This window comes from Scardinius erythrophthalmus, assembly GCF_964197995.2.
Source record: "Scardinius erythrophthalmus genome assembly, chromosome: 24".
Taxonomy (NCBI): domain Eukaryota; kingdom Metazoa; phylum Chordata; class Actinopteri; order Cypriniformes; family Leuciscidae; genus Scardinius; species Scardinius erythrophthalmus.
The window spans coordinates 7,533,443-7,552,941 of NC_138244.1; the positions used below are offsets into that span (position 1 = coordinate 7,533,443).

At 37.6% G+C, this 19,499-nt stretch overlaps 1 protein-coding gene across 3 annotated transcripts; it reads left to right on the forward strand.

Annotated features, from left to right (window-relative positions):
* Positions 1-819: 819 nt before the first annotated feature.
* Positions 820-18,408, forward strand: snx33 (sorting nexin 33). 3 transcript variants are annotated; one of them, XM_081355538.1, is made up of 4 exons: positions 820-1,356; positions 1,522-1,540; positions 1,637-3,006; positions 14,729-18,408. In XM_081355538.1, the coding sequence occupies exons 2-4, from the start codon at positions 1,536-1,538 to the stop codon at positions 14,980-14,982; spliced, it is 1,629 nt and encodes a 542-aa protein (XP_081211664.1). In that variant the 5' UTR covers positions 820-1,356; positions 1,522-1,535; the 3' UTR covers positions 14,983-18,408. The 3 variants fall into 3 exon arrangements, with proteins under 3 accessions (XP_081211664.1, XP_081211663.1, XP_081211662.1); XM_081355537.1 differs by having other exon boundaries at positions 1,522-3,006; XM_081355536.1 differs by having other exon boundaries at positions 820-3,006.
* Positions 18,409-19,499: the final 1,091 nt, after the last annotated feature.

The following is a 19,499-nucleotide window of genomic DNA, read 5'->3' on the forward strand; positions in this document are numbered from 1 at the left end:
CGAAGTATCACCAGGAGCTCTACACATGAACTTGAGCATTGACTACATTTTTTTGTGTACTAAAAATTGAAGTTTTCCTTTAAAAATTAAAAATTGCAAAGGTTTTCCATGCATTTCTCTCTCTCTCTCTCTCTCTCTGTCTCTCTCTTTTTTTTTTTTTTTTTTTTGTGCTGCAAACATGTTTTTCATTAGGTTAGTGTTCGAAGGGCTTGCAGTAATGTTAACAGCCAGTGAGTGGCGCTTGATTGGCGCTTCATTAGGTTCACAGAGGTGGAGCTGGACGTCAAGCCCCACCCAATTGGCTTTGCGCCACTTGAAACGTATGTTATTGTCACGTGGTACTAGTTAGTTTTCTCAACGCTGTATTAGGATGGCCCAATCACAGCCATTTGTGATTATTGGATAAGAATAATTATTATTTTACTTTCTTTCTTTTTTTTATAAAGAGTTATGTGCGGATTTCAATGCAATCATCATTTGAAATTTTATATTTAAAATATTATACTATCTTATAAACAAATGTCTCCGATAACAAACAAACGTCCTAAAATTTGAATGTGGCTGAATGGCAGATTCGCCCTGCGCCCTCATAACTATTTGCCTCATTGTCATTGGTAATAACGCCGGCATTTGTCACTACAAGGCATTGTACACTATCTAGATGAGTTACTGTATTCAATCAGATGTGTTTTGAGTTGACTAGAAAATGTTCCAGTCAGATCCTTCCGTTGATTTCCTGACCGCCGAGCGGCGCCACAAACGCGACTGTAAATCTCACACTAAACTGCGCGACTCTCATTGTTCGATCGTCACGTCATGGAAAGAGTCACTACGTTTCTGCTCAAAGTAAAGAAATACTTTATGAAAAACTCTTCACGGGCTTGTTGAATCACATCTCGAAGGAAATACTTTGAGTGCACAGCGATTTGAACTGGATCTGGGGATTATACAGATGCTTTAGATTAAGTTTTTGTTCTTTTGTTGGCGGAATGCAAAGGATGCGTTTATTTCTCATCTGTGTCCGGGACGGAATGTTGGTGTAATGTTTTCATCTGGAGTTTAGTTCAGCCGGAGTTGCAAAACTACTGTTTGTTTTTAAATATTTTCACAGCATGCAAGATGGCTAAAACTTTTGTTATGATGAGGCACTGAACTGAATGTGTTTGCCGGTGCCTCAGTTCTGCTGGACGGGATTTGTGGATTTATGGGTTAATTTTTTTTGCGGCTGAAGATTCTGGTTTTGTGGGAATAATGAAACGACATAAATTAAGGGAAGTTGGAGAATAACAACCTGACAGGGAGTTCCAACATGTGATATAGGATATTATTTCTGAGATTCCTGTTGTCTTCTTTGTGGTCAGTAACTTTAAAAAGGCTTGAAGATTTTCATCTTGAAGAATGTTATTTACCAACACCCTCAAAACTTCTAGTTTTATTAAAGTGCTATGAATACATTAAGAAATACTGCTGTACTACATACAAAGGTAAATTTTAATTTATCTAAGCCCTTTTTCTTCTTAGATTTGCAGTCTGAAATGAGGTAAGGGAAATTTTTTGTGGCCCATTTTTTTTTCATCTGTCTTGCAAAAGTTACAAAAATGTCCCTGAGAGCCAAAGCCCTCTACACTTTCCAAAGTGAGAACAAGGAGGAGATAAGCATCCAGGAGAGCGAAGAGCTGGTTATTTTCGACGAGAACTCTGTGGATGGCTGGCTACAAGGGGAGAACAGCCGAGGAGAGCGAGGCTTGTTTCCTGCCTCGTACGTCCAGATCATTCGACTCCGATCCGGGTCCAACCTGACGGATCAATCCCTCAGTTCACCTGGAAGCTCTCCTGGTAAGGATTTGTCGTACATCCACACAACTACCCCGACCCCGCCGAGTGACGACGATGACGACTGGGACGACTGGGATGAAACCTCAACGGTGGTTGAGGATGAAGACCCTCGGAGAGGGGTGGGTGCCAATGGACATTCCCAAAGTCCATATTCCAACCCCAACGTCCACTACCGGACCAAGCCACACATGGAGCGTCAGGACAGCATGTCGAGCAACAGGAAGGGCAGCATGGTGGGCAGAAACTTGAACCGATTCTCCAGCTTTGTGCGCTCAGGTGTGGAGGCCTTCGTACTTGGCGACGTCCCCATGATGGCTAAGATCGCGGAGTCGTACACCATCGAAATGGGCCCCCGGGGGCCGCAGTGGAAGGAGAGCCCTCAACCCTTCTCCTGTTCCATTGAAGACCCCACCAAACAGACGAAGTTCAAAGGCATTAAGACGTACATCTCGTACCGCTTGACCCCCAGTCACATTGCCAGGCCGGTTTACCGCCGCTACAAGCACTTTGACTGGCTGTACAACAGACTACTGCACAAATTCACAGTGATTTCCGTGCCGCACCTCCCTGAAAAACAGGCCACGGGACGGTTCGAAGAAGACTTCATCGATAAGAGGAAGAGGAGGCTCATTTTATGGATGGACCACATGACCAGCCACCCAGTGCTGTCTCAATATGAGGGTTTCGAACACTTTCTCATGTGCGGAGACGACAAACAGTGGAAACTCGGGAAGAGGCGGGCAGAGAAGGACGAGATGGTCGGGGCTCATTTCATGCTCACCTTCCAGATTCCCAACGAGCATCAAGACCTTCAGGACGTGGAGGAGCGCGTTGACACCTTCAAGGCGTTCGCCAAAAAGATGGACGACAGCGTGATGCAGTTGACGCACGTCGCGTCGGAACTAGTCCGCAAACACATCGGAGGATTTCGGAAGGAGTTCCAGAGGCTGGGGAACGGCTTCCAGTCCATCAGCCAGTCCTTCTTGCTGGACCCTCCTTACAGCTCGGACGCCCTGAGCAACGCCATCTCGCACACAGGCCGCACCTACGAGAACATCGGGGAGATGTTCGCCGAACAGCCCAAATACGACCTGTTTCAGATGCTGGATAAATTGTCGCTGTACCAGGGCCTGCTGTCCAACTTTCCAGACATCATCCACCTGCAGAAAGGTAAAGTGAGCCCGAACAAACTCAACTTAGTTCACCTTAGTGCTGTCAAAACGATTAATCGCGAATAATCGGATATAACATAGCATTGCTATTAATCGCATGTAACAGAAAAGTTTGTTAATATAATATATGTGTGTATATACATATATATTTATAATTATATATATGTAGCCTATATGTTAGATGCGATTAATCACGATTAATCGATTTGACAGCACTTGTTCACCCACAACTGACTCTCTTCTTTCGAGTTTTTTCTTCTGTGATTATGTTAACTCAAATAAAAAAATAAAAAAATATTTTATTACAGCTAGTAGTCAAGACAACATATTTCTCATTTTCATTTTACTAACTAAAACTGAAATTAAAAAACACTAATAATAATAAATAAATAAAAAGTAGAAAGACTAATGTCAGAGTTTTTTTTTTTTTTTTTGACGGAATTGACGAAAATGTCCTGTTTTCACTGTTATACGGTAGGGGGCGCTATTACACAGCTTCTGTAAGAGTTCTGAATCTTCTAATCAAAACATGCGAAGAAGCAGAAATAAGTGATGGCATACGTAAGCAGATGCATATGTAAAATAACACAATCATCAACACTAAATGGCACATAAATAAAAAATGCTTAATGTTATTAAATTAAATATCGACCCAGGACGAGCTATACGACTGTGAAGCTTTGGGGGTGTTGATGGACCCGATATACTCCATCTACGTTTTGATCATCGCTCTGAATTCGATCCGGACATAGTTTTTGACAAAAACACGATTTTCCCAGTTTTTTGCTCAATTTTTTTTTTTTTTTTTTATGAAACTTTTCCACATTCAAATGTGGATTTAAAAAGGTAATACGTGAAGCTGGAATTATTATTTTTTAATCAGAGGGTCTGTTCTTTCTTTTGACATATTGCATGTTCAGATATTCATACATCAAAATATTCTGGGGGCCATGAAACTTTTGTGAAAATGATAAAAAATGCTGGCGCTGGCTGAACACTGAAACACTGAAAGAGTTAAAGATATTTGCTGATCAATGAGTTAAACACTTTTACACATTTTACACATGGGTGTTGAAATTCAGCATTCGTCATTCATTGCATCACCTCCACCTTGTAAATGGTTTCTACACCCCTTAGTTTAGATGGTGTGCTTGTTTCCGAACCTACTGACTCGCAGGCAGCTGGACTGACCCAGTGACATCATGCCTGTAGGCAGCCAATCACACGTGTTGTTACTTATGAGCAGGGCTTAGTGGGCCTCGCATTGTGGACTGGAGTGAATTTTGTTGTAGATGATGTCAGGTCAGGTGATTTGCAGAGACATTTTAAAGCTGAAAAAGTGATGCATCTGACATTTACAGGGAGTTAAGAAAGAGAAAGTTCTGTTCCTGACGGGAAGCATCCACTAAATCACAGGAAGTGAGGGAAATGGCGTGATTAATCAGTGCACTCAAGTCCAAGACATTAAAGCTCAATCAGTTTGTGGCTCAGACGAGCTTCCACTTTCATTATGATCCTTCTGTGGAATGTCATAAAGATGTTAAGAATGTCTCGCTCATGAGAGCTCAGACTTAACATACGCTGGCATCCTGACGCTTAGTAAACGCCAGTATTTACTCTACGGGATGAAATCTGGACTCACTTTGGGCCTGTTTACCAATTCATGCGTTTCCACTGATCGGATTTGTCCAATTTGTTAAAACTGTTCCATTTACACTCGGCCACATAAATGTGTCTCCGCAAAACGAATATAAGTCCCTATCTTCAAATCCAAATCACGTCAATGAAAGCTACAGTTATAAACTGCATTTTGTTATTAATCATGAGCTAATTTCAAGATTAAAGACCGCTATGGGACAGTGAGCAGCATCAGCGTTGATGAGATAATTTAGTCTTACTGTTTTTAATGAAGATGAGTGTGTGTTGAGCTTCAGGATGCTACGTTTTGGCTTGCTGAAGAGATCCTCAGCTGTTACAGTAACACTGTAATATCTGGTTACCAGTAGCCTATAACACACTCACGCTTTTCTTTTATACCATTTTGGGAGGAGTAAAATTTACTTATGTAAATGCATTTACACTTGTCCAGTTTTGACTGAAATGCGTCTTAAATCAGTGATCGGATTTAAATACATCTCAGAAGCATTTCGGAGGGCATTTAGACCTGATGTTTTTTCACGATCTGAGAGCTGAGATCAGAGAAAACGCATGAAGTGACCCGGTGTAAACGTGCACTTAAGCCTCATCTAGCCCTTAAGATTTGTGCATATCCAATTCCAATCCAGTTATGTTTAGCAAGTGTGAATGGCAAAAAATCATAATAATAATAATAATAATAAAAGTAAATAAATAGTAGTCATTATAAAGAATGAGTATCTGTAAGAGTCTATGGTTTGATCATTATTGCAGTGATTATTATGTTTCTAGCATGTTACATGTTTGGCAACAGTTCTTCTAACCCTAATTGATGGAGTGTGTTTTTAATTTCTTCAACAACCATGCCGGAAGACACAACATGGCAAGTTTATGCACCTCTTGATGGAAATAACATCAAAACATTAATTTCTATCAAGAGGTGCATCCATTTTTGGTCAAGATCTTGTATTGACAATGCAAGAGTCCAGCGCTCTGTAAAGTCTCCTCCAGCACATCCCAAAGACTTTCAGTGAGTTTAAGATCTGGACTCAGAGGAGACGATTCATGTGTGAAAATGATTCTTCATGATCCTCACAACCATTCTTTCACAATCTAAGCCTGAGGAATCTCGACATTGTCATCCTGGAATATGATCATGGTGTGTCTTACACACTCCATCAATCAGGGTTAGAAGAACTTTTGCCAAACATATAACATGCTAGAAACACAATAATCACTGCAATAATGATCCAACCATAGACTCTTAAGCATTTAGCTCTTTAAATCCAAAAAGCAATTTTTGTTGCCTTTTTTTTTTTTTTTAACCGGGCAGTGTGTGTATATATATATATATATATATGTGTATATGTATGTATATACAGTATATGTATATAGTGGTCATCAATCAATCAATCATAGTCGTAGCTGTGTCCAAACCTTTGCCTGGTAGTGGATATTTATGCTTGTCTGACCACTTTATTTATATTCATCATCATCATCATCATCATCATCATCATCATCATCATCAGTTCATTAAAGGGATAGTTCACCCAAAAATGAAAATTCTGTCATCATTTACTCACCCTCAAGTTGTTTCAAACCTGTAAGAATTTCTTTTTTCAGCTGAACACAAAAGAAGATATTTTGAAAAATGTCTGTAACCAAACAGTTGATGGACCCCATTGACTTCCATAGTATTTTTTTTTTCCTACTATGGAAGTCAATGGGGTCCATCAACTGTTTGGTTACAGACATTTTTCAAAATATCTTCTTTTGTGTTCAGCAGAAAAAAGAAATTCTTACAGGTTTGAAACAACTTGAGGGTGAGTAAATGATGACAGAATTTTCATTTTTGGGTGAACTATCACTTTAATGCATAAAGTCATGCAGCTTGACTTTAGTTAAAGATAATAAGCAATGCACTTGTTTAAAGGTCCTGTTTATGATTTCAGCCACTTTGAATTGGACCGGCCCAATCTCCAAAATCTCTCCCTCAAAAGACATACCAGCAAAACTGAACATGCAGTTTGCTTTATAGGCAGAAAGACAATTGTCTGTATTCAAACTGTAATCAAAGTGAGGATTTAATGTTGTTAAACAGGTTAATGCTGCATTGATGTGTTCATTGTGGTGAAATCAGTCGATTCATCCTTATTACTGAGTTAGTTTGCTGAAGGCGTGATGGGTCACATGACCGAGGCACATGCCAGACCCCAGATTTACGGATAATGAATGGAATATCAATGGAATATGGATTTATTCCCATAAAGTAGGAGTGATTTCAGAGTCCTTACATCATTATTGTGCCTTTTAGGTTTGTTAAAGTAGCATTATTCTCCAGAATTAGTTGGTGCTTATCAAACAACCGCCCTAAGCAAACAATTGACATGTGAGTGTGTTGAAAGGAGGCCAGTATGATTGCTCCAGTTTCACGTCCACACCCTATATAACGGTCGTAACATGATTACTGTTCATGTTTAGACACAATGGCTCTTAGTGTCCAATGCATAATGGTGTTTTTAAATAATCAAGTTGCTAATAGCAACTAATGGACACAGAAACCGCTTCCTACAATAGAAGTCGATTAGAGTTTAGTATATTGCGCTGCTCATGTTAGACACAGGCAGATTTAGCAACAGTCGTTGATTCATTGTTGAATCATCACTGATGTTTGACTTAAGTTCAATATTTAATTTGCTTATTCATCCCTTGAATCAGTGTTGATTTAGTATCATTGACATATAATTATAGTTTTGATGAATATTTTAGTTATTTTTTGTTTTTTAACGTAATCTACATATATTAGTACATGTATAAAAAGTTATTTATATAAAGGTATTTATATGTATATATTTTATGTATGTGTATATAGTGTTTAATATATTTTTGTTTTAGTTATATTTTCAGTTTTATTATTTATTATTGATGAATCAACCCAAATACATTAATTTATACCAACAAAACTAGTTTTTATGGTTTCAGAAATGGGTAACAATTGCAGGTTACCACTTCTTATGATGTAATAATAGTAAAAAATATGTAGAGATTTGACTGTATGCATGTTAGGCTATGATATATTAGTTCATCGTAATCTATATATAACAATAATTAGGGATGCACGATACATCGGACACCATATCGTTGTTGGCCGACATATGTTCATCGGCCTGATAAGACAATTTGGCTGATATATTAAAGCTGATAATTAATGTATTATTTTCTTCAGCTGATGGTTTTGAATTGCTTGAAATATGATTGGAATCTGCAAGTCTGTCATATAAGCTACATAAAATTATGATAAGATCATTATAATTGTGTGCTTGGGATGGTGAGACTTTTGTTTTTGTAATCAGGCTCTCAAATATTATATAAAAATTTGGATTTAGATTTATTGGCCAATATATTGTTTATCGGTATCGGACAAAATTTTCATATTGGTGCATCCCTAAATATCAGGGCTTATTTATATTATTTATATTGATTATGTCAGCAGAAAATGTAATTTTAGTGGCAAGAAAACTTACAATATGACCAATAACATTTATAACATGTTAGTTTTGTCCTCTGATCTCCCTGCTGAAGTTAAAAAGCATATAAGGACATCCTAAAGGGGCTCGTCCTGCAGTTAGGGGACAGTTAATTGACTGTAACGTTTTGACTTTGTGATATCTTAAAATTGAGCATCTGTTTCTCTTGTGAGCCGCACGACAGCACAGGGAGAGATCAAAGAGAACCGATGAACCGAGGAAAAACAACACATGACCCAGGGAAATAATAACAGCCCTCTCTGAGCGCGCTCCGTTCGGCTTTGGCGCGTCCCAGCCAAAGAGCCGTAATCAGATCCGCCGTGGGACGCCAGGACACTTGACCTGACGTCCAGAAGTCAGCTTGAACCCGACCGACTCCTCGAATTAAAGGCTATGGAAATATTTAGCTCTTCCAAAACCAGTGGGAAATGAATTTGGATTTTAATCCAAAATATCTCCCACCTCTGCAAATAGGGAGAGAATGAAAAATACGAGTAAAAACAAAAGGCGTTCCAGGCCTCGGGCTCCGCGTGTGCAGTAGTCAAGAACTCTTTGGCTTTTATGGGTGTTGGTCTGATTTTATTGCCAGTAATACACACTCTCTCACACACGCACACATGTCAGAGTTGTGCATTTTTGTTGCTTTTAGCTTTGAAATAAAGAAGAATAACATGTCAGGACAAGACCTTGGAATTCCTCTCCCATCTCTGAGCCGCTCATGGCTAACTTGCAGGAAGTGAGCCAGTTTTGTACTTCATGCATGTGTCTTAAATAATCAAGAAGTGTAAGCGTGTGTGGATGAACAGGAGAGGCATACAAGACGGCATGTGATCGCTCCGCACCTGCCCTGTAATAATAGAGCAGCTGAGAACACAGAGCTAACTTAGATTTTACCCACAATGTTATACTTTAGCCACTCTTAAAGGTCCCATTGCATGGATTATTTTATTATTTTAGAATGTTTCCTGGGGTTCCTTATAATGTTAGTATGTTTTTTAGATCAAAAGTTGTTATAATTTAGAAATAAAAGGCATTTTTCCTAGCCTGATTTTAGCCTCTGATATGAACGCTCTGTTTGAAGGGGCGTGTCTGCTGTGAGACTTCAGTGTAAACGCCCACTGCTGTGATTGGCTGTGAGACTTCAGTGTAAACGCCCACTGCTGTGATTGGCTGACATGCTTGCATATGAAATATCTAGCATTACATGTGGAACTCTCTCGAAAACTTTTACTATTACAGCTATTATACGTTATTACTATTACAGCTATCAGGATTAACGAATCGTGAGAAGTATTTAGATCTATTCCCATCACATAAAAGTTTGCAGTGATGAGCATTGAGCAGATGACAGCCTGTTGATCGCGTGAATGAAGATCTTATTGCAACGCAGTTTCTGCACTCTCACTAATGCTCTCACCAATGCAAACATGATGTAAGTACAGTAAGAGCTTCGTTGTGCAGCGTAACAGCGTCATTGATTTCCTAACGAGTTTTGGCAAGTGTCCAGATAAACTCACGCTGTGTGATTGACAGCTTGGGCGATTGGAAAGAGATTGTTATTTGATCACTTTCTGTATATATATTAATCACAGTTTAAGTAAGATTATTTTCATCCTACTAAGAGAAACGACGTGAAGTTGATCGTTTAGTCACTGGCTTGATTTACTGATGCATAAACAGTATTGAACGACTTTGAGAGAAAGATTATCTCTGAACTTGAACAATTACACATCAGAAATTCACATAACCCACTGGTTCAGAGGGTTGGATGAAGGAACTAAAAAAATACTTTTGTGTTCATTTGTACCCAAACACTGAGCAACTGCCATGCTTCGCTCGTTTGCAAGCCATGATGTCTCAAGGAAAAAACAATATCGCGCTCGCGCAGCTCATATTCTCATGGGCGGGCCAAACTCTTTGCGGGCAAAGAAGAGAAAGGGGAGGTGACCTTTCCCCTTATGACGACATAAGGGGAAGATTTCTAGATTCGCCCGTCTGAGTTTTCATTTTCTCAAAAATACCCAGGGCTTGGTTTACACCCATCAAAACGTCTAGCCAGGGGTGGACCATAGGCAGGTTTAGGGGAACTCATATTAATGTTACAAAACCTCATAAAGTGAAATTTTCATTCAATGGGACCTTTAAGTAATTAAAGGGATTGTCCACCCAAAAATCCTGTCATCATTTACCCACCCTCATGTTGTTCCAAACCTGTACGAGGTTGTTTTTTCTTCTGCTGAACACAAAAGAAGATATTTTGAAGAATATGGGTAACCAAACAGTTGATGGACCCCATTGATTTTATAGTATGGAAGAAAAAAAGATACAAATGAAGTCAATGGGTGCCTTCATTCTTCATTCTTTGGTTGCCGACATTCTTCAGATATTTGTGACAGCCAATTTCACTTTTCTGACCTACTTTTAAGTACTTTTGCGATGGTGCTTATGCTAATGCTAAATTGCCTGTTAAATGCTCTTTTTGGCAGTTTTGCAGTCAAATGCATCTTCGAGTGTATTTATACTTATTATTTTCATGATCAGTTCGGTTTTTGATCAGTAAAAACTGATAAAGTGGTCAAATGTACTGGATGTATGAAATGTCAGGCGTCCTAGCAGAGTAACAAAACTTAATTTTGAAAAGAATACATTTATATTAACCTAATATGCTTCTCTTTGTACAAGTGTTTTGCTTGAGTTGAAAAGCATGCTTGTGCAATTTTTTTGGCCTACCTTTATGGTTTGTTTCTCCCCTTCTGGTGTCTGAGAATTTGCTCTGGGATAAATTGAGCTGTGACTGTTTTTTCCAGTCTGAAATTCCTCTGTGTTTCCGCGGCGGTGCTGTTAGACACATTAAATGCAGCTTTGAGGCTTCAGGTCAGTCATTCTTTGTGCTTTTAACATTCGTTTCACCTCAAAGGCAGAGAGAAAGCTCAGATCATACACTGATCCTATTTCTGACTGCAATTAGCATCATGCTAGCCTATGTGGTATATTATATTTAGTTTGTTTGTGATATCAGATTGAGGTTTTTCTAATTAAATAAAGTATAACACAAGTATGTTGTATATCGAGAGAGTATTAAGAGCTACAACGATTTGTTTACTTGAAGTAACTTGTGTAGGAAATGTTAGCTTTGCAAGCTAATTGGTTAGCTGGAAGCACTTCAGAAATGTTTACTTTGACATTTTGCTTAACTTAACTTGAAATTTCATTATGTAATTCAGAAGACACTATTTTACTGGTTAATACTATGTAGGTCAATAAGCTGTATGGTTTTTTAATTAGACACTTGACTAAAATACTCCCAGAAAATCATTTAGGTGGCCAAGGGAGTTTGTTTTCCTTCTGAAAGCCTCGAGACTTTCCCTCAGAGTAAACTGAAGCCATATATATACTAGTGTTTATATAGGGAAAACAAATAAATAGACAGACACTCACTGCACTGACCACGAAAAGTGATGTGCAGACATTTTACGGATGCTCAACTTCCTCTTTTAATGGCTCTGTTAAGTTTTGCATGTTGGAAAATACAGAAGAGGAATTCACTTAATTCCTGTCATTCATGTGCGCTAATGTTTAGCGTGTCTGTGGTCCATTAGAGAGGACGAATCAAATTACAGTTTTGCAGTTTTGTTTACTGAACATCACAGAACAAAGTGAGCAAAACCAAATGTTTGGAATGCTAGAAATGTGAGCACAACTTTGATAATAACACGTTTTTTGAGCAACAATTCGGCATATTAGAATGATTTCTGAAGGATCATGTGACACAAGACTGGAATAATGAGGCTGGAAAATTCAGCTTTGATCACAGGAATCAATTACAATTCAACATTCAGACTTTAATTTATGTCTCTTTAAATAAACATCTTGTGAGATATTATAATACATCTGTCATTTTGAGCATGGCTTTGTTAACTTCAGTCCTGTTGACTTGTGTGTGTTCGAGTGAACAGAGAGTCAGTGCTGGACCGTGTCTGGTACCGCTGGACACTTGTTCTGTCCCTCCGTCGTGAAAAAAATCACCCTACTGTTTCATTGTCCTCTTGGAAGAAAAACATCATGGAAAATCAGTTGACTCTTTAATGTCAATGCCTTTTTAAAATGTGTCAGTCTGGCAAAATGAACGCTTGTCTGAACTACGCCAGTATGCAGAGATTAGCCAATCATTACAGAGGTCATTTACATGTCATTTGCATACTGAGTTTTACGTGGTGTACATTCATATGAGATAAATATCAGTAGCATAATACTGTATAATAAGCAGTTTTATTTTATATTGTATGTGGGTCGCCATGTTGAGATCACATGACCAGCCGAATATGACAAAATTGGCAGCTTTATCTTGTTAACCCCCTGGATATTTTCATAATAATTATGGCTGACTGTGAATAGCTCATTTCTACAACAGTAACAGACATTTGATTTAGTATGAATTGTTTTTCATGCATGAAAGCCCTTTTTTGCCACATAAGAAAACATTTGGTCAATCGTAATTATAAAAAGTTGAAATTATGACATACTACTTCATAATTATGAGATTATGCTAAGAAAGTTTTTGACTCTGATTTTTAACATGTCATAATTATGCCATGAATGAGTCGAAATTATGACATACTAAGTCATAATTATGTGACAGTCAAAGTTATGACATACTAAGTCATCATTTATACAATTATGAGATTAAAAAGTCAAAATTATGATATACTAAGAACGTTTTTGACTTATTCTCATAGATGAGTCAAAATTAGGCTATAAGATAAAAAGTGGAAATTGAGATGTTGAAATGAGATAAAAGCCAAAATTACGACACAAGTCTTTATTACAGAAAAAGTCTAAATTACTTTGTCAATTTTTACTTTTCAACTCATATTCCTGACAGTATGTCATAATTTTGCATTTATCGTAATGCCATTATATTGACTTAGTATGTTTCAATTTTGACTTTTATTTTGAATTATGATTTGCCAAAGCATGATTTATGTTTCTTATGTGTCGGAAATGGGTTTCCATTCCTCAGGACAAAATGCTACAAAAAGTGTAACAATCTGCCATTTTGCTCAATGTGGTTAGAAATGATTTCCTAAAATAAATCTGCAAACCACGACCTTGTTTGATGGGGCACAATATTGTCTAATTGTAGATGTTCGGTGAGGGAATGCAAACACAAGATCTTTGCATACGGTCTCTGAGCTTTCATTTGACTGTACTCGTTTGTTCTTTGTGGTGTTTTCACAGTGGGTTTGTAATCCGTCAGTCTGTGAACTGAAAGGAAATTAAGTAATAAATTGCTGTGTATCAAATCCCAAACACAAAGAACACAGGGCCGGACTTCCTGTGTCAGATTACAGGTGTGTACAGCACTGCCAAACACTGACCTCTGATCAGTCATACACACTCCATATCTAATCTCTCATGCTGTCCCTGACAGTCTCGGTCTTCTGCGATACAGAGATGTGATGATTTAGTCTGTTCAGGTCTCCAGATTCAGTCGTATTTCTCTTTGAGTCCTGTGACTCAGCGGCTCCGTTCTCATGAGCGTGCGAGTGGTTTGTTCTGTCACAACAGGACGTGAATGATTAGAACCGGTTATGCTGGAAACGTGAAGCAAATATTGGACAAAAGGCACTTTTATCTGACAAGGAAAAAAAGCTGAGATTCACTGAGCTGTGTACATTTAAAAAGAATTTAGTCTTTTTTTGGTAATATTGGAGTCTCGTTTGGCATTTGCAATGCAATAATACTTATGTTTAAATTCTGGGAAAGATTTTTACTTTGCAGGTCAAATTGACCCTAAATTGGATTCACAAAAAAAAATCACACTATGAAAAACTAACAAATCAAAGCATTACTACAAAAATAAACAAGATGATAAATTATTTTGAAACCTGTATTTAACAACTATTTTTTAACCATTTGTTAAAAAAAACAACATATAAACATGTTTTTAGTTAAAATTAAAAAATATATGTATTTTAAATGATTTTGTTTCATTTGTGTGTGCTTTCCTGAAGTTCAAACATTAGAGCATGGCGCTAGCAACGCCAAAATTATGTGTTCGAGTCGCAGTGAAATTAACATTCTTGAAATGATCAAAAAAAGTGAACATCTTGAACGCAGTGTACATTTCTTTGGTTAAAAGTGTGTGCTAAATGCATAAATGTAAATACCTTCAGAAGGTAGTTGATGTCAAAACGGGGATGTTCATGACCCTAAATGAGAAATTGTCACAATATTTTAACAAAAAATATCCCTGGTTACCCAGTATTTCCAACAACTTAAAAATATACAGTATGTTATTAAATATATGTAGTATGTTTAAATTATTGATTTATTTGTTATGTTTTTATTTGCTAAATCAGTCTGATACATGGATATCAATTGCCTATAGTTTCCTTGTGTGCAATCTTTTGTAAATATATATTTGATATATTTTGGTTAGTAGAAGCCTAGCAATGTGCTAAAAACGTACATAATTAAAAGTTTTCTTCAGCGCCAATGCTAGTGTTTGACTAATAGTTAGTGCATATATTTAAAAACTTTTTTGCTTCTTTCCAGGTGCTTTTGCAAAAGTAAAGGAGTCTCAGCGTATGAGCGACGAGGGGAAGATGGACCAAGAAGAAGCAGACGGCATTCGCAAACGCTGCCGGACTGTGGGATTCGCCCTGCAGGCCGAGATGAACCACTTCCACCAGCGAAGGGAGGTGGACTTCAAAGAGATGATGCAGGCGTATCTCCGCCAACAGATCGCCTTCTACCAGCGCGTAGGCCAGCAATTAGAGAGAACCCTTCGCATGTACGAGAGCCTCTAGAGCCTGACCTTTGGCCTCTGGACTGTAATGGAGATACAACACTCCTGTGCACGGATTAGCAAACGCTTTTTTACTCCCAAAGTTGGAATTTTTGAGTTCCAGACAGGATTATTTGCAAGAGAAACAGGACATTCTCGCTTCTGCACTTAAAAATGTCACTTTTAACCCCAGAAACCAACAATGCAGTTGCCTTTGATAAACCATGTATATCTTCATCTTCATGTTTTGAATTTTATTTAAATGCCTGTTAGATCAGTCTTTTACATTGCCTGTTACGTTTTTCATATTTTTTATTCAACACTCACAGGTGTGCGAATGATGTTACCTGCGTGTTAGCAGGTGCAGACGCTTCTCTGACGCCAAAAACTGGTCATGTGACAGAAGTTGTTTACGCATTAAACGCAATTATCTCTTAAAAACATGAAATTGTGACACCGTGTCTTATCCAGGCGAAATGCAAGAAAAAAGTGTCAAAAAAATGCTGAACGTAAAATTTTCTGTTCATGTGAGTTGCTCGTATAGTTTCCCCTTCTGAAATCTCATTGGTCCAAAAGCCTGGTCCAATTCACTGTATATAGAGTGCAACAGTTTGGTTTCGGAAGTAAAAACTCCATTCATTTTCTCTTTAGGGATTTTTAATTATAATTTATGAACCTCACCTTGAGCTACGAGGTTGATAATTGATGGTTTATTTTTAAAATAATCATGTTTAACAGCAGAATTCGTGGTGAAAAACTACATTACCCATGATGCTGTGCAGAAAATTCCACCAATCAGAGAGTCGCTACAAGCGAAACGTGCCAAGAGATCTATTTAGCTCCACCCACTCCCGTGAATAAATATATATATATATATATCGTTTTAATATCAATCGTTTTAATGATGCTATTCGCAATGCATCATGGGATTGTAGTTTTTTCCATCACTAAAGCCGTTAAGTACACAGTCTTGTACCTTTGGACTTTTTTCTGATTTTCAAATACTTTTGCTTCAAATCAATTTGTAATGTTGTGATTCACCTCGTAGCTGATTGGCTTGGTTCATGGCTTAAAACACTTTAACAAAGTACTTTTTTTTTTTTATATGGAAAAAAACTGAAAAAGTGGGCAGGCGTTGTTGCACTCTATTAAACAAAACATGTTCTCATTGGCTGGGATTTGTGAAAACATTTCGCTTTTAGTACGATAGTAACGTGACTTGGCGCTTGAGACGTTCAACTGCTAAATTTGTTTGGACTAGATGAGCAAAGAATTAAACCCACATAACAGGTTCATGTGGCGTCTGCTCGCTTCCAGGAAGTTTAATCCGATATCATGTTATTCTAGTTCCCCTTCAGACCCAAGATTCCTGAGTTTACGTGAAAGTAAGTTTTCTGATCTGATACAATGAGAGTCATATGATATTCATCAGGGATTCAGATGAATCACAGCAGGCTTGCATAGCACGTTCTTCCAAGCTGGTCCGGTACTAATTTCTCCTGGTGTTATTAAGACAAAACATGTTTTTGTGAATTCTTGAGCAAGAATCCCCACCCAGAGATTCTGTGTATCAGATGGAAACACTTCAGTATTAGCATTAGCATTAGCATTTAGCCTAACTGTTTGTTGTTCAGGGTGTTTCTAAGGCAAAATGGAGCTCATATCCTCCTCGTCTCCTTTTTGTGTGCCCTCAGGAAAAACTTGAGAGGACTTTGAGCTTATATTAATGGGTTTTGTTTTAATTTCCTCAAAAGTAGGCTAATCTTTATTTTTAGTTGCTAGGTTTAAGGGGTACAGAAGTTTATGTAAGTCTCAAGGCTGCAATCTGTGGTTAAGAGTTGTGATTTTTACAAGGCTTTTGGTTTAACTGTAAAACTCGTCTCAAGTTTCAGATTGTAAACTTGGATGTTCACTGTTTGCACACTTAGTAACTGAGGACCAAATGTAAACCTTTGGGTTTACCAATGTTTTACTATAAACGTGTTCAAATCGGAGCAGATTTGGGCACAAGCAATGTATTAATGAATAAAAGCCAACATGAAATCACGAAATTGACCGTTTACTTTCTTAATACACATTTTATGCGTTTTGTCAATGGATGAAATCAAATTTAACTCTTTCCTCGCCATTGACGGAATTTAGTGGCTTTCTGTGTTTTCACTGTTATACAGTAGGAGGCGCTATTACATAGTGTCTGAATGAAACTTCTGATTAAAAACGCAGGTGAAGAAGTAAAATAATGCAATCATCAACATTAAACAACATATAAATAAAATCTGCCCAATGTTACTGAATGAAAAGTCGAGCTATAGGACTGTGAAGCTTCGTCTATGTTTTGATCGTCATTCTGAATCCCATCCAGACGTAGTCTTTGACAAAAACGTGATTTTCTCAGCTTTTTGCTCAAAATGTTGCTTTTTTACGAAACTTACATTTAAATGTTGATTAAAAAAAGTTGATTTTTGTTTGTTTAAAAGCAGAGGGTGCATGTTCAGATGTTCATACAACAAAATATTGTGGGGGCCATGAAACTTGTGAAAATGATCAAAAATGTTTCAAAAACACTGGCGTGGAAAGAGTTAACACAAAATTTAGCTTTTTTATTGTCAAAATATGTTGTATTATGAAAGTAAAACAGCTTGCGAACAGCATTTTATGTTGACTTTAACGTGATCGCCGCTCTTGTGGTTTGTAGAAGTTGTGTTTTGGTGTCCAGATGTTTATGTCTCCACAGAAGGAAATGGTCATCGTTTTCGAATCAGTTGAAGCAACACTGAAAGATCCCGTAGGCGTAGGGGATTTCTTTTCTGGTAAAGCAGAGCGAAAAAAAATGCACATAAACAAAAGCGTCTGCTCTTAATTCTCTGGAAACCCTCGGAAGGCAAACAGACCTTGTGTCGAGGTTGCGTGTGTCCACTCACATTCCGGGATACAGCTGAGCTCAAACGCACAGCTTTAGTCATACCAAAGCAAAGACGGTTTTCCATGACTAGACTAATCCAAATATTCCCTTTTCTTAATGATCTTCTTGCGTTTCGCACTACAGTCAACAGAAATGTCACACCGGAAGATGGATTACACACATTCTGAGAGACAAATCAAGCAAATAAATGGACACGAAACGTTTATTGGGGGAACGGCATACCTCACACGGATGATTTTGGACTCTTGTTAGGACGTGTGAAGCCGCGTCCAGCACATTGCTCTGTGTTTACTCACTGTAAGCCAAGGAGGACAGTAGGATTTATATAATGTGTAGATTTTACACTTTTACACAGTTCTGGTGTTCAACAGGGGATCTGAATAAAGAGATCTCAAAATGGATTCAGTGTCTTTTTTTTTTTTTTTTTTTTTGGTTTGAACTTGTTGGGAACTTTTGTTTTGTAAAGCAGAGATTTATAAGTGATTGCATGCATTCTGTTGCAAACCACCAATAAAAGAGCTTTGAGATTTGAGTTAAATGGCACTGAAGTAGCAATGCCAGCAACATCAACGGACAAAAATAACTGTTTTTTGTTGTTGTTTCCAGTTAACTCATTAGGGAACATGTGGACATAAAATATCTGCCAACATTTACTTAGTCATGTAAAAACTATGCTAATTAAAAAATGAGTAAGTTTAAAACTGACATGAACTGACATCTATCTATCTATCTATCTATCTATCTATCTATCTATCTATCTATCTATCTATCTATCTATCTATCTATCTATCTATCTATCTATCTATCTATCTATCTATCTATCATGTTGAATGTCTGTCTGTCTATCTATCTATCTTTCTTTCTTTCTTTCTTTCTTTCTTTCTTTCTTTCTTTCTTTCTTTCTTTCTTTCTTTCTTTCTTTCTTTCTTTCTTTCTTTCATCCATCTATCCATCCATCCATCCATCCATCCATCCATCCATGATGTTGAATGTCTATCTATCTTTCTATCTATCTATCTATCTTGTCTATCTATCTATCTTGTCTATCTATCTATCCATCCATCCATCCATCCATCCATCCATCCATCCATCCATCCATCCATCCATCCATCCATCCATCCATCCATCCATCCATCCATCCATCCATCCATCCATCCATCCATCCATCATGTTGAATGTCTGTGTGTCTGTCTGTCTTTCTTTCTTTCTTTCTTTCTTTCTTTCTTTCTTTCTTTCTTTCTTTCTTTCTTTCTTTCTTTCTTTCTTTCTTTCTTTCTTTCTTTCATCCATCCATCCATCCATCCATCCATCCATGATGTTGAATGTCTATCTATCTATCTATCTATCTATCTATCTATCTATCTATCTATCTATCTATCTATCTATCTATCTATCTTTCCATCCATCCATCCATCCATCCATCCATCCATCCATCCATCCATCATGTTGAATGTCTGTGTGTCTGTCTATCTTTCTTTCTTTCTTTCTTTCTTTCTTTCTTTCTTTCTTTCTTTCTTTCTTTCTTTCTTTCTTTCTTTCTTTCTTTCTTTCTTTCTTTCTTTCTTTCATCCATCCATCCATGATGTTGAATGTTTGTCTATCTATCTATCTATCTA